Genomic DNA, 16,458 nt, shown 5'->3' on the forward strand with positions numbered 1-16,458 from the left:
TCAAAAAAATCACGGAATTCTGGGAATTTGGCGACGTCAAAATGGAAATTTCAATCACGAATAACTTCCGTTGTCTAAGCTTAATTAAGTTTTAATTTGTAGAGGTGGTAAATAACATGTCAATAATCAATCTTATTAAGTGAAAACAATGAAACTTGAAAATTTTTGTTGCTATGGGAGATTTTAATTTTTCTGACAAAAATTTTACATGACCGAAAAAATATGTTAAATATTTCAATATCTCTCATTTTTCCGTAAGTTATATTTTATATTTTCTACAGCCGATACCTTGAGAAAAATTAGTGAATTTCATGGTTTCGAATGGCATTATTGAAAATATGAAATAATTTTGTCATTTTGGATAAAATTCAATTTTAGTGATACTATTCGGCAAAAAAACAAAATATCTCAGAATGGAATACCTCACCTAAAAATATATGAGTGCAAAATTTCGTAAGCTTTGGAAAAATGAGGTCAAAGCCTATATGACAACAAAAAGAAAATCGGGATTCAATTTGTTTAAATTTTTCAGATCCACATTTTTTGCCTGAATCATTACTGGACATCAGAATTGTATCCATAGCTATGACCGTGAATTAAAGTTGACTCTGAGACAACAATTCAGATCTATCAATGGAAAACTAGGGAATCGTTAATCAAAGTCGAATAACAAGATTATGGTCATTTTTTTTTTCTCGATCAGAATTCGTTTCAGGGTGACCAACTATGAAATCTGAATTTCACAAATTTGAGACTTGAAAAACTCATATCACAAGTTATTTTTGACCCCTAGTCTTCCTGCTAGACCACTTTACGCCCCACTTGGTTTAATATAAAGCCACTTTTAGAAAATAAGAAATATGCTGAAATGAAAACGTTCTAACTCCATTGAAGCCACGAGAGATCAGGTGAAAGCCATTTTGAGGGAATTTTTTCAGCCACGTGTTTAACGTTGGGATAAATGCATTAATACTTAAGGGAGTTGCTTAGTAGAAGAATACTCAATTCTTTGTTGGGTTCCAACTTAATGACATAAGTACTTTCTCATCATGTCTTGTATTGAGAAATGGAAGTAATAAGTCCAATTCACAGATAGTAAATGTAGTGTAATAAAAAACAGAATATCTTACACAATTATATAATTGGTGTCCTTTAACCTCCAATGAAATTAGTTGAGATAAATGTCACTTTTGGCTTTATCCGCGACAACCTCTATCATGTCCTTATTTTTCAATTTTTACTGCGTTTTTCAATCTCCACCCATTAAGGTTGTTAAAAAGTAATTTAATCTTTATGGGGTCACTCAATGTATCGAAACAATCTCTTTCCTTACTAAATTCTCACATTAATAAGTTTAATTTATCTGTTGTGGACGTCTTCAGCTATATTTCATTTTTTGTTTACAGTATAACACTGATTCATGTCTTCTACCTTTATTATTATTCTTACTTATGTACAGTGACATCATATGTTATATTATCATTACCGGGAGCTGTAGATCCTGTGAATTTGATTGCAATATTCAGTTCTAGGATATCAAATGGTTTATCGATTGGATGATTGTTAGGGCTCTCAGTTGGCTCTTTCACTATATTTGGAATAAAACTTGGGGAGATATTATCAAACATTTGGCTTATGAGGCTTTCTGATTTTGGCCGTTTTTTAAACTGCTGACATATTTTTTCCAACATTCCTGTTGCTTTTGTTTGAATAATTGTTTGCTTCTAGCTAGCATATTTTTCTATAAAAGATAAGTTTGCAGTGGTTTTGTACATTTGATAAGCGTTTTTCCGTTTATTCATAGTTTGAGTACAATCATTGTCCCACCAAAGGGGTTTAACACTTTTTAAAACCGCCTTTACATTTCATAGATTTGGATGCTGCTTTGTTTATTATTTCTATTAAAGATTCTAACGAGTTTATATCGTTACTTTGAATGTTGTTTACTATGTATTCTTGGAAACACTCCCCATCAGCAGAGGACTCTACCCATTTTCTTGATGGCAATATAGGTGATGGAACATATTGTCTGGATATCGAGACGTGAATGGGGAAATGATCAGACCCTAATGTATCATCTAACACTTTCCATTCTGTATAACCTATCAGACTTGATGAAACTGATGTGAGGTCTATTGGCGAAGGTCGTTCATTTGGCCTACCAACTTTTGTTGGCGAACCATCGTTTATGATAATTAAATTTGTTACATCTATAGCGTCTATTAATCTGTTACCTTGGGTATTATTGAGTGAAGATCCTCAGTAACTATGATGACAGTTGAAATCACCACATACAATAACATCACCCTGAATCTGGGAGAAAATATGTTCCGAGTCTTTTCAAGTCGCTTGTATTTTAGGAGGCTTATGAACGCAAAGTACAGATATATTGAGATCATTTAGGTATACTCCACAAGTTTCTATTTTAGTATTGAAGTTTTTACGGAGCACTATTTCCGAAAAGGTCAAGTAGTCTCGGACGAGAATACCAACGCCACCAAATCCATCAGTCCTGTTAATGTGTATTAAGTTGTACCCGCCCACATGAAATACTTTATTTGGTGATAACCAAGTCTCAGTGAGGGTGATTAGTTCAAATTCAATAGTTGAGCTGGCTAAATAGTTTAAGAGGCTAGATTTATTTTTCAATATTGAAATACAATTCCATTGTATTATATTTAATTTTCTAATAGAATCCATCATCGTTAAGATCAGGTAAAGAGTTTATAATAGTTTTAATCTCTTTTTGTGTTTCTTGAAAAATATACCAGTTTGGAATAGTTGAATCAAATTTTTTCATAATTTGTTCAAACATGAACGGAATTTTCTGTAAGATTTCGATTTCTAGCTTTTCTTTGTATAATTGAAAATCATTCTTATGGGGGTTGGGCAATACAGAGTTGCTAGTTGTAGTTTGGGATTTGAAGGTAGGAGGTTTGTTAACTATAAGGGGAGAAATAGCTTTGCGTTTTTTAGGAGGTTGGGTCTGTGGAAGAGGCACCCAATTTTTATTATCTGGGGTATTTTCATTATCATTACCGTCATTTAGATGTGGAAAGTTGGTGAGGTTATTTAATACATTATATATATTGTTTGAGGCATTTTACTGTAGCTTGGGTTATTAACCAAATATTCCGCTTCTTTAAATGATATATTTTGTTCAGACATGTTTTTTTTTAATCTTTAGTTAATGCTGGTAATTAGGACATTCTTTTTACACAGATTTGTGACCGTTTTGTTCGCAGTATATATACAAAATTCTTCACTTTTACATTCTCTACCGTCATTAAAATTATGTAGATGTCCACATTTTATACTCTTCTCAGTGGTACTTTTGCAAAAATTTTTAGTATGTACATAGCGAAAGCATTTTTAGCACTGCACTAGAGAATAAACATATGGTTCTACTATAAACCGAACTAGATCAATTTTGACAAAACTGTACGTACTGTATCGGACTCAATAATTTTGCGTTTCATTATTTTAACGTCTACGACCTTTTTTTTCGCTTTCGATGTTTTCTAAGATAAATTTTTCATTTAAAAATGTATCAACTTCCCTAATTACGCCTTTTTTGTGATTGAAGAAAATAGGAATATAAGCTATCAATTTGTTGCCTTTCATTATTTCGTGATCTATAATTGAATTTGCAGTTTTATAGTTTTTAAAAATAATTTTCACTTTATTTTTACCGATTAGCTTGGTATCTACTATATTTTTTAAAAAAATTTTGTCCTTAAAAAGGTAATGATCTACTTCAACTGCCGAAATACGAATACTAGTTTCTGTAGGTTCAACAATAACATAGAACGGTCCGATATCGGTTGAAGAATATTTATTACTTAAAATGGAATTTTTTACATCAATGCCCATTTTGTAAGGAGGCTCATGTTGAGATGGTGGCCTTCCCCCGTCTGACTCGTCAGTCATATTAATATGAAGTATTAACTTACCCAATTCCAAAGATGTTATTTATGGCCTTCCCCCGTCTGACTCGTTAGTCATATTAATATGAAGTTATTAACTTACCCAATTCCAAAGATGTTATTTATAAGTATTACCACTAGTAGAAGCTAATTTACTGTACTATTTAAAGATAATACACACCACACAAACCAACTATTCTATTCGAAGGTTCGAAAAGTACTGTTGTTGTTTTGTAATTCGTTTAGTTTCCTACATGTTTAATACTATCTGTATGGGCAAATAAAACTCCAAATTCCAAAGATTTTGTTTTTCAATACATCCAAATCTAGGCTCACATTTAAGCGATTTATTTTCACGAATTTACCCTTTCGTCATTATTCATCTCATCTCATAATCTTATATCAGTTTTATTTTACCGCGTAAATAACTAGGATTTGTGCAGGCACTTCATGAACAAATGTGCTCATAATAATATACTTCTTTATTTGTACGTTTATATAGCAACTAAATTAGTTCGAGAATTCGGCGAAAACGGACGTTCTTATTCCGCTTTGAACACTCTTTGTCCCGCCATGAAAAGCAGACTCCAATTAGGAAACTAGCAATGGGTTCGAGACGATTTCAATGTTAATTATCTGTGTAATTCATTCATTCATGAGACTGTTCCAATTATTTTTATTATGATATCAATTTTGTCATTTTGTTATTGAAAACGGTGGTCGATAGCAACATCAAACTCTGAATTCTTCAATCTTAACAAGGTCAAGTGTATTGAGATTCTCCTATAACATTTCTTCCACGAGACGTTACGTAGCAAAAATTCATTACCAGTTCAGATCCGTTGGCGCTATCGTCGAGGTTTTGCGACTCAATAGCAATCTCTCTGTTTCTGTTGGAATTTTTCGGGTCGATCATTACATTGCTGTTTATAAATTTCAGTATGATAGAATTGTGCTACCTTAGCCAATTGGGAGAACAAGGTAGTGCAACAAAGACATACTCTAATCCTTTCTTTGCGGTGTTAGGATCGGATAGGCAGACGATTTTTGTTCTAATCTTTACTTTAACACGATCAATTTGAAATAGTAATTTAAAATGCGTAAGTTATAACGTTGTAAAGTGCTTTATTTTTTTTATTGTCCAGCGTTACTAATGTGTGGCATAATTGACCATCGTTGAGCAGGGAAAAAATTTGACAATTTCTTGGTCAAACTTCCATTATTCCCTATACCATTGAAACAGGGGAAAAAGCAGCGCTTTCGAAAATCGAATGTTTTCCGCTCTGGCATTACTGTGCGCCATCGTCATATCGTTCAAAAAATCAAGACAAATCACATTTGAGAACAATACTGATTTGCTATTTGGATGCCAATGACGTACATCATGCTGAGTTTATTTCTTAAGTTGGAGCGCCATCACACCTTTCATTTTAAAGTGTTGATAAGATTTCGCAACAGTGTTTGTCAAAAACCTCGACTTTTTGTTATCTTCTCGCATAGAAGCAAGTATCAAAAGACAATGATCCCCAATGGAATCATTCTGGGGATAGTTGTAATAAAGAGTATTATGAATATGATACCATTGTTTTGTGAAAAGAGTTGAGATTGAATTTTATTTCTGGAATTTCCCTCGTATAGCATAGCCGTGATTATAAAAATATTCTTTCCATTATAATATATAACGATGAACTGAATTTACTTCGCTCCTTCCAATTATGGAAAGTAAAACAATATGGAATACCATTTTGCTTAAAGACCTAAAAAAACTTCCAAGAAATATGAATCACCTCAATATTAGCAGCCTTTTATCAAATATATTAATTAACAATATAAAATTCAAAACAAAAACATAAAAAATTAAGGAATTATGAAATTGGATTTTATGTATGGAATATGAGCAAAAGTTTTCATATTAATAAAATAGATATAATGTAAGCAAGAGCTTAATTCACTTGCAAATTCATAAATTCTAGTATCAAACTCTGATCCAGTAGTCATAATGAGCCCAGAGCTCACAAATTATGCACTTTATTCAAATTCCTCTACTATTATTCGTGGAAAAGAATATTGAACAATACATACATTCTGCATCAGCATAATCCAAGGATACAAGCCCCATTAACCAGGTTCATAGGTTAAACCCCTCATAGTATTCTTCACAATCAGTCTTATTTTTTTGTTCATTTATTTTGTTGCAGTTTTCTTGTTTATTTAATTATCTTTTTTTTTTGTCTTTCAGTATTTTTATATATTAAATCATCCTTGTGAAGATATTGTGACTGCTAATACAATAGCTTTTCTCTATCTGTTGGAATCTTTTCTTCGTTTCTCTAGCAATGAATTTATTGCGAAGATACTAAACTTATATTATTGCTAGTAAGCCCGTTTCATGATAAACTGTCTTTTTACATGCATAATTAAACTCCATAATTCCTATCATCATATGTCATATGTCTCAGTTAATATGAACATTTCATCATTCTTCGTACCTGTTTTAATTATGTTCCAGCATGTTAAATTGGAACCAGATCTGGCGAAATCGGTGGTAAGAGTGAAATGTTTATGTGATGTTGATGCATTCCTGAGTGTAGTACCGACTTGCTCTGTAAAGAAAAGAGATAATAATCCATTACCATATTCGGTGGTCCTCTTTGCTAAGTTGAATACCCTAGCGTTTTCTTCATCAAATATGGCCATAATCCATCACTGGTCATATCAAATTAACTTCCTTTACCAGAGCAGAGGACTACATTGATGCTTATGTGTCAAGAGCAGTACTAACTGGATCGCTGGGAAAAATGAATCGAATTCCACTATATTTTGCACGCATATCAATCATGCTCCTTAAAATCTGATTTGTGAATGTCTGGATGCAATCCTGCAATTGAGCTTTATACTGGGATCTCAAAGTTACTTTTAAAACTTCTACAGGGCAGTAACTAGAAAATGTTATTCATAGAAAGAACAAATTTCTTACAAAGGTATCCAAATGTTCATACACTCGTCAAGAAGTTGAATAGAATAAACTGCTAACACCTCATCTGGGATTCAGCACATTTAGAATATTAAAATCGATTTTGAATAAATTTTGAAAATATTTTATTTATACTATATAAATTTTAGATCTTTATTATTTTGATATAATTTTTGTATTGTTTCAGGTTTACGAAAAGTATATCCTTACTATTTCACATTCACAACATTTACAAAAGGGCGTTGGGTGGGTGAAAAAATTCTAGACATATTTGCTAGAGAATTCCGAGCCCACCCTGCTGAAGAATATGAACGCTGCATACAAGCAGGAACATTAACAGTTAATTATGAAAAAGTTCCCACCGATTATAAATTAAAACATAACGATCTTCTCGCCAACGTTGTACATAGGTAAGAACATTTATTTCTTTGAAAGTTTCATCTCACATTAAAACACTCGCACATTGTTTCACAGTCGAACTGAATAGAATGTGTACAGTTGAAAATATATAAGAAACATAATTGTAGTCCGGGAGAGCTAGGAAACCATCAACTTTTACTCGAACACCATACACCACGATCATTTTCCTAAATTCTCTAAAAAATTTCGCTGGAGCTTGCAAGTACAGCCGAGCGGACTCCCAAATCCAATTTTTCACTCTTTCATTTTTGTTTACAAAAAATGGTAGGTATTGAAATTATAGGAAAGCTTATGCCCTATAAAAAAACTTGCTTTTACGTGAATAATAAACAACTTGAAAACTTGTTTATTTATGTGGCATGTTTAAATTAAAATATCAAAATGAAATGAATGAAGTAATATGGAGAAAATGTTTCTAAAAAAGTTGATATTCTCCAATTTTAATAACCCAAAATGGCAGCCAAGTAAACTGACCTTTTGATATATTAATGCATCATATTAATTTTGATAAAGATGATAAAGACTTAAAATTAAGAACATTTAGTTGAATATATATATATATATATATATATATATATATATATATATCGTATTGTATCGTATACTCGATACAACACGATGATTATTATTTATTCACTGACAAAACTCCATACGGTTAACGTAATCCTCTGGTTGAAGGTGTTGTACTCTCTGTACGTTATAAGTATATAAGCCTAGTTCGTGGGGAGTGTTTATCACCCTTTTTTGTGGAATTCCCTATTGAGTGGCAATTCTCCGTGAGCTAGTAGTTGCATCTTCTTTTACTAGATGCAGAATATTTTTTACTTCTACCAAACCTTAACAAGTAACGCGTTCAAATGATATGTTAGCACTGGGAAGCTTATCAGTCTCACACAATTTTTTAAAAACTCTAATAAATACGTTGTTATCAGGATATCTTTGGTGTGGAAAACTTTTACGATATTCTTCAGCAGTAGCTGTAGCATTTCCATTACAGAAACCATTAACAAACACCATATTTGTATATTCTAAATTTGAATAAGTATCTGACATTTTGCAACACTAACAATCACATAAATTCGAAATTGAACGTTCAGTTCACTGTACACTGACAGCTCATCAAAACGTTAAAATTATCAAATGCCTTAGAGCCTCGAACATGGTATACTTTGATAATTTTAAGATTCAGATACAAGTGGGAAGCTAGATGAACATTTTTGATTACTCCATAACTTGAAAACAAATGAAAATCGGATGAGAACATACGAGTTTTTTTTACATTATTTTCACGTGTATATGTATATACACTCCTAGAGTTTGGTTCGTTCCTATAAATTTTTACAAGCTCAAATAATATCAAAAATCACCAGAAATCTTAATTAATTATTTTTCAGACGATGAATACATAAGTATTCGAAAGCTTGGAAAATATATTGAAGTGGATTAACTTTAATATATTTTCCGAGCTTTCGAATACTTATTTGTATTCATCGTCTGGGAAATAATTTATTAAGATTTTCGGAGATTTTGAATCGTATTCCTGCAAAAAATTTTAAAATTCATAGGTTCCAAAATTCAATTCAAATTGACGTTGACAGAAATGATATCGATACTGACATTTGTATATTTGTTTTAATCAATAGATCACCTACATCATGAACATTAAAATAAGAATAAATTCAAAATAGAAATTAGTTCTAATGTGAAAAATCAATTCTTCCTTTGTTCTTACATCTCAAATATATAGCAGTAGTCAATTAAATTATTTGTAGTTTCATCGGAATTTACAAGATAGAGCTATAGATTTTACTTAAATTATTTAGGTGTGTTTTATCATTCATAGCTTTTTCGTTCTTATGAATGTGAAGCATTTCTAAAAATTCTCTTTTTTGTGTATTAGATTCCTTTCCAAGAATTTTCGAATCTTTATAATTATATTTAGGTTTTTTTGATGTCTAATGGTTCGTTAATACTATACTATTTATCCTATTATATGATATTAACATAAATCATAAAGGACATAAAACATTATCCAATTGTTTCACTAAATTAAAATCTTAAACAACAAAAAATAAAAGAAGTAATATCATATCAAGTGCCTTGTACAGTGCCTTGTACTAATTGTGACGCTGTCTACATAGGACAGATATCTCGGAATTTAGAAAATAGATTAAAAGGTTATCAAAAGAAATAAAACTGCATTAACGAACCTTGGAATATCAAAAAACATTTTTTTAGAAATTGTTCACATTCATGAGAACGAAAAAGCTTTAAATGATAAAAAAAAGACCCAAAGAATTTATTTCTCTAATTTCTTATTTCTTAGACCCTCTGATATTTTTATGTTTCTAAATGTTCTTCATTTTAGGTCTCTTCTGTATATATACTGTAATGATTTATTACAATTTTTTGAATCCCCTGTATATTTATAAATTTTATTAATTATTATTGGGTGGCATGAGAGACTCAACTGTATTGGATTAATAATTTTTGAAATGTTCATTTGATACATAATTTAGAATTTTAATTGATTCATAGTCTATGATCCTAGTAAATGTTACAAACAACTTAACTATACTTCACAACCTAAATTCTAAATTTAAAACATGTAACCCTTCTTATTTATAATTTTTCACATTAAACATAACTTTCTTGTAAATTATAAACTGATGCCTTATTCTATAACAAAATATATAAAAATTCCAACAACTGGTTAAAGATGGGAAAAAACTGTTTTTAGGTTATGCTAATTTGAATTTGAAGTACAAACATGAAAAATCATTCTTATTATTTTCAATATTATTAATTTAATAATTTTATAATGTCATATTATTTATATCTAGAAAATTAACCTTACATATCTGATAGTTGTATATTATTATTATATATGTCGAGAAAGGAAAAAAAAAGCTTTTTAATAAATGACAAGAAAAAATATTAAGAAAATTGATGACCTAATATTAAAACAACAATCTATTGTTCAAAATACAAATGAAATAAAATCAAAATGGATCGACAATTCAATTGATACTGTCATACCAGATGAAGTGAAAGAAGTTTTAATTTTAGGTCCCAATTTTGAAAAAAATATTTCTAGTTCAAAGAATTACCTGTGACAAATATTTTATGTAATATTGAATGCAATACCAATCATCTAAAAACGAAATTCAAAAGAAAATAATATGTGATACTTGTTATAACTAATTTCAAAAATAAATTGAAAAACAAATAACATCAGAGCAATATAAAACCTCAAAATATAACTAAAACCAGAGAATTCATCAATAAAAACAGAAATCTCAAAATTTTGAAAGCATATAAATCTAATAAAACTGATATTATGAAGTCAGAAGATTATAATAACAAAATGATGAAATTATTAAACGATAGACAGCTGACAAAACAATTAAACAAGATCCTACGAATTCTTATCAAAAACAAAATAATGATCTAATTCGATCTTGGGAAGAACAACTTTTTATTTCCCATGCAAAAAATTGAAAATTCACAATGCCTTATACCCTAAAATACATAGTTTACCAAAACTGTACAAATCTGACATTCCCCTTCGACCGAAGTATTCAAACTCCTCTTACTCGATTATCTAATTATTTGAAAAATATTTTGAAAAACATTTTATATCGAAACAAATACTGTGTCAAAAACACATGAGATTTCAAAGAAAAAAATAAAAGTATGAAAACGAATATGTATTTATTTCGTTATATGTCGTTTTCTTATATAAAAATATTCCTATTATCATTGTGGGAAATATATTAATGAGAAAATGGGACAAAATTAAAGAATATACAGAAACAACTCCAAACGAATTTATAAAAGCTATAGAAATTCACACTTACAACATATTTCAAATATGAAAATGAAATATACAAACAAATTGATGGTTGTGCTATAGAGGTCTAAGAAAATAATAGAATCAATTTTCTTGATGTCACATTATACAGAATTAATAGTAACATAAGAACAGAATAGTATACGAAATCAACTTGGTCCTCAAGATATTTAAACTTCAATTCGTATAATCCTATGTCACAAAAAAGATCAGTGATAATAAGCTTGGCGATAGATTTATTCAACTATCAGATTCTGAATTTAGATGCTTAGCTATTTAAAAAGCAAAAATAATTATCCGGAAAAAATGGAAAATAACATATTTAAGAAAAGAATAAACAGGTACTACAATCAATTGAAATATTAAATAGAAACGAAACATCCAAACATTTTTCCTTACTATATGTACAAGGACTTTCCCAACAATTAACGAACTATTTCAATAAATATGATATTAGTATCAGTTATAAAGGACATAATACATAATCTAAATATTCCACTAAATTAAAATGTAGAACACCAAAAATCAAAAGAAGTAATATTATATATCAAGTGCTTTGTACTAATTGTGACGCTGTCTACATAGGGCAGACTCCTCAGTATTTAGAAAAGAGACTAAAAGGTCATCAATACGATAAAAAAATCAGAACTGCATTAACGAACCATGAAATATAAAAAAAAAATTCAATGTCTGCTCTATGTAGACAGCGTCATATATCATATATATATATATATATATATATATATATATATATATATATATATATATATATATATATATATATATATATATATATATATATATATATTGCGTAGTTGTATATATAGTGGTATGGAATTGAACGTTTTATTATCAGAAAGGTTTTATTTTTTGAAAAGCGTGGCTACAACCTAACAATAAAAAATCGTCAAACGCGACTAACGCGCAAACACTTAAAAATAAACTAATTTGGTTGCGTTAAATTTCACTAACACACTCCCTTGGGACGCAACTCCATGTTCATTACACAATACAAATTTTTAACAGGAGTACCCTTAGTCAAATTATCAGCAATCATTTCGTCGCCTTCAATATAACAAAACTTTATCTTCAGATTATTAACATGATCTTTGAGAAAATGATAACGAATATCAATGTGTCTTGAACTAGGTAGGTAGCAATCATCATTGGACAATTTTATTGCACTCTGGTTATGATCGACATCGGCATGTATTTAACTTCAGCTCTAGATAGTGCCACAGTCTGCTGCTTGTGTGACCGCCAAGATATAGCAAAAAAATGTAACCCATGCACGATTTCCTATCACGCATATCGCTCACCCAATCAGCGTCACAATAACCTGTGATTTTCTCATTTACCTTCTTTGGTATATACTAGCTTCAAGTATTTAATACTTTGAAGATAGAAAATTTTTTTCACCACAGTCCATTGTGCAGTTGTAGGGTTTTTGTTGAATCTGTTCAGTGTATTTACTGCAAATGATATATCCGGCCGGGTACCTTGAGCCACATACAGTAAGGAGACAATAGCTTGTTGGCATGGACATGTTTCCTCTTCCGTTTTACTACAAAATTTCATTCCAGCTTCAAATGGACTCTTCACTAATTTACAATCTGAATTTCTAAACCTTCCTAATATTTCATTTATATATTTCGCTTGATCTAATATTACTTTGTCCTCATCTCTGGTATAACATGTAGACCAACACATTGGCTTGCCGGAACAATATCTTCCATATCAAAGTGGTCTTTTAGTTTTTCTTTGAATATAATCTTTGTCTTTTCTTCAGAAGTAAATAAAATGAAGTCTTCCACATATTCTTCTCTGTTATAATACACATGGATTTATTTTCGATTGTATTATTCCTAACTGATGTAGGACAGGATTTATTTTCAGGTTTCAGAATCAGCTGGCCTGCCTGAGTCCATCTATAGATTTGTGTGGATGCATACCTGAGATCCTAGCTTATATTTTTCTGGCTGTTGCATGTGAATGTCTCTATCAATCTCTCCTTGCAGAAAAGCAGATACAAATACATCAATTTGGTCTATTTCCCTGCCATATCTGGCTGCTTTCACAATCAATTGGTACACTAACATTTTCAGTGTAACTTTCCATAAAAGAAACATTTCTACTTTTCATAACTTTGTGTGACTTAGGATCCATAACGCGATATCCTATCACTTTTGACGTTTTTCTTTGCGCACATAGACCACAGCTACAGAGCCAGATATTTTTAGTGGGATACCTTTCCTTATCTTTCCAAATTTCTATGGAGTTTAACCTTGTAATGCCTTCGTCGGAGAACAGTTAACAATATATGCAGCGGTTGCCAAAGCTTCAGCCCAGTAGTTCTTCTCCAGGTTGGCATAGAACAACATGCACCTTGCTCGTTCTACTAGAGTCCTGTTCATTCTTTCGATCATGCCGTTTTGTTGGGGAGTGTCTTTTCTTGCTTACCTTCCATACAATGAGTGCATGTGACATTACTTAGCTCCTGAATCAGAATCACACCATCTGTACAACCAGGCAACTTATTCAAATCTGAAACATTCAAATGGCCCATTCGTAGATGCCACAGATTAGCATTATGACAATTTTTAGAATTTGAAATTAAATGTGCCACTTCTTTACTAGTATCCAAGATGTATAACTTGGTAGCTAGCCCGGGAACATACATAACATTACTGACTTATATCACATTATTTGGGCTTAATGTATGTTTACACAACCAACTCCCTTCACAGCTAAGGGTTCTCTGTTAGCTACGGTGACATTCTTTACTGATGGCTCGGTGACATTGTACATCCAATAATTTCTACTTGTCATGTGCATGGATGTACTGGAGTGTAGAAACCATTTATCATCATTCATGTTTCCCTTGATGATCGCTGAAAATGCTGCTATAAAACTGGATCTCTATTTTTTGCTTGCAGATTATTTCTTTGGCTGTTTACAATATTTAGTAAAATGAACTCTCTTATTAGAATAGAAGTATCTAGGTCCCTTTGATTTCACTAGCTTCTCACTATTTCTTGTTTTCTTACTGTTTATGTAGAAAGCGGTTGACTTTGAAGTATTAATCTCTTGTATGAGTTTAGATTTAACTGCATCAGTACTGATTTGATTACGAGAATTCTCTAACCCCATTATCATAGGCTTATACTCCTTCGGTAAGTCTGCTAACATCAAAGTGCCAAGCCACTCATCATTGACATCAAATCCAATGTTACGCAGTTTGTGAGCAGTGTTCATTATCCTGTTGACATAGTCTTCAACACTGTTGCACGACACTATTTTTTCTTAGACCTTTTGATATATTAATGAATCATGCATCTAAATGTTCTTGATTTTATGTCTCTTCTGTTTCAAAATTAGTTTTTTTGATAGTTTTTAAAAGAATGATAAATTTTGACGTTTCAACTTTTCTTTAAGTCTTTTGATAAGCTAAGAATCTAGATAAGCTAATTTGGGATCTGATAGTTGGATAGATCTATCAGATAAACTTATTATCACTGATCTTTTTTGTGACATAGGAAGACCCGATTTGAAGTTTAAATATCTTGAGGACCAAGTTGGTTTCGTATACCATTCTGTTCTTATGTTCTTGTTAATTTTATATAATGTGACATCATTTTGATAAAGACTTGAAAAAAAGTCGAATATATATATATATATGTATATATATATATATATATATATATATATATATATATATATATATACATATATATATATATATCTTCAATTTCTTATTTCTTAGACCTTTTGATATATCATTGCATCTAAATGTACTTGATTTTAGGTCTCTTCTGTTGTAAAATTAATTTTTTTTGAAAATTTTTAAAACAAAGAAAAATTTTCACGTTTCCACTTTTCTTTAAGTCTTTATGAAAATGTGATATTGACACTGACAATTTGCTTATTTATATTGATCTATATCAAAATAAGGATAAAATCAACTTAGAACTTTGGTCGATTAAGAAAAATTAATTTTTCCTTGGTCTCCAGATTTCAACTATAATAAGAAAAATCAAACTGCATTAACGAACCACGAAATATAAAAAAAAAACAAATTCAATTATAAAGATTCAAAAATTTTTCGAACGGAATCTAATACACGAAAAAGAGAATTTTTAGAAATGGTTCACATTCATAAGAGCGAAAAAGCTATAAATGATAAAACAAACTTTATAATTAAATAATTTTGGTGTAATTTATAGCTCTACTTGTAAATTTTAATAACACTACAAAAAATTCAATTGATGGCCGTTACATATTTTTGAGATGTAAAAACTAAGGCAAAGTTAATTTTTCTTATTAGAAAAAATTTCTATTTTGACTTTATTCTTATTTTGATGTTCATGATGTAGGTGACCTATCGAATAAATAAATAAATAAATATATACGCAAATTGTCAGTGTTAAATAATATTTTGACCAAAAGTAGTCGAAACGTCAAATTTTTGTCTGTCTTTCAAGAATTGAAAGAAAAACTAATTTTATAACAGAAGAGACCTAAAATTAAGACGATTTAGAAACATAGTTTGGGAATCAATTGTAAAGATTCGCAGTATGTTAAATTTTGTAATGTTTACATTAGATTCATCAACTCCAAAATTCAATATCCAATTGACGCTTGGTAAAAATATAAAGCACATTGATTCTCAATTTGAATATTGAATTTTGAATTTGATGAATCTGATGTTTTTAAAACACTTTACAAAATTTACGAATTCCTCAACTATTTGATTTCAAGACCATTGATGAGATTAGATAAAAGTATTCTAAAACTCGGAAATATATTGGAGTTAGTACACTATTTAATTTCTCCAGAATCCCAATACGAAAACGCTTTCTCAGTTTTCCAGATAGGAAAACATCAACCTCTTTAGAAACATTTTCCCTATATTTCCGTGTTAGCAATTATATTATTTTTATTTAACTTACTTTCAACAAATTTTCAAATAAATCAACAATTTACATGAAATCGCAAAAGATTTCATACAATTTTCTTGTAAGCAAAAATGAGAGAGGTACTTGCAAGCTGAAGAAGATGATTTAAGAAAATCATCGTGGGTCGATATGTTTTTGATTAGAGGCCCTTATGGGGTAAAGTTAATATTAGGTTGATATTTGAACTTACTTCTCCGGGTTATAGTATAGAAGAAGTATGTCGACTTGTGTCCCTTCACAATATAGTTAAATATAATCAGGCCATTATTTTTTATAAATGGTTCAAGGTGGTGGTTTGCACCGCGACAGAGACCAGACAGTCTCCGACCT

The 16,458-nt window shown here is 30.4% G+C and overlaps 1 protein-coding gene across 13 annotated transcripts in view; it reads left to right on the forward strand.

Annotated features, from left to right (window-relative positions):
* LOC130896656 (uncharacterized) overlaps positions 1–16,458 on the forward strand; it is a 441,816-nt gene that overhangs the window by 349,265 nt on the left and 76,093 nt on the right. For all 13 annotated transcript variants that reach the window (XM_057804891.1, XM_057804896.1, XM_057804897.1 and 10 more), the window contains one exon: positions 7,088–7,310. In XM_057804891.1, the coding sequence (XP_057660874.1) occupies positions 7,088–7,310 (223 nt within the window). The remainder of the gene's footprint in view (positions 1–7,087; positions 7,311–16,458) is intronic.

This window comes from Diorhabda carinulata, chromosome 7 (genome assembly GCF_026250575.1).
Source record: "Diorhabda carinulata isolate Delta chromosome 7, icDioCari1.1, whole genome shotgun sequence".
NCBI classification, from domain to species: Eukaryota; Metazoa; Arthropoda; class Insecta; order Coleoptera; family Chrysomelidae; genus Diorhabda; species Diorhabda carinulata.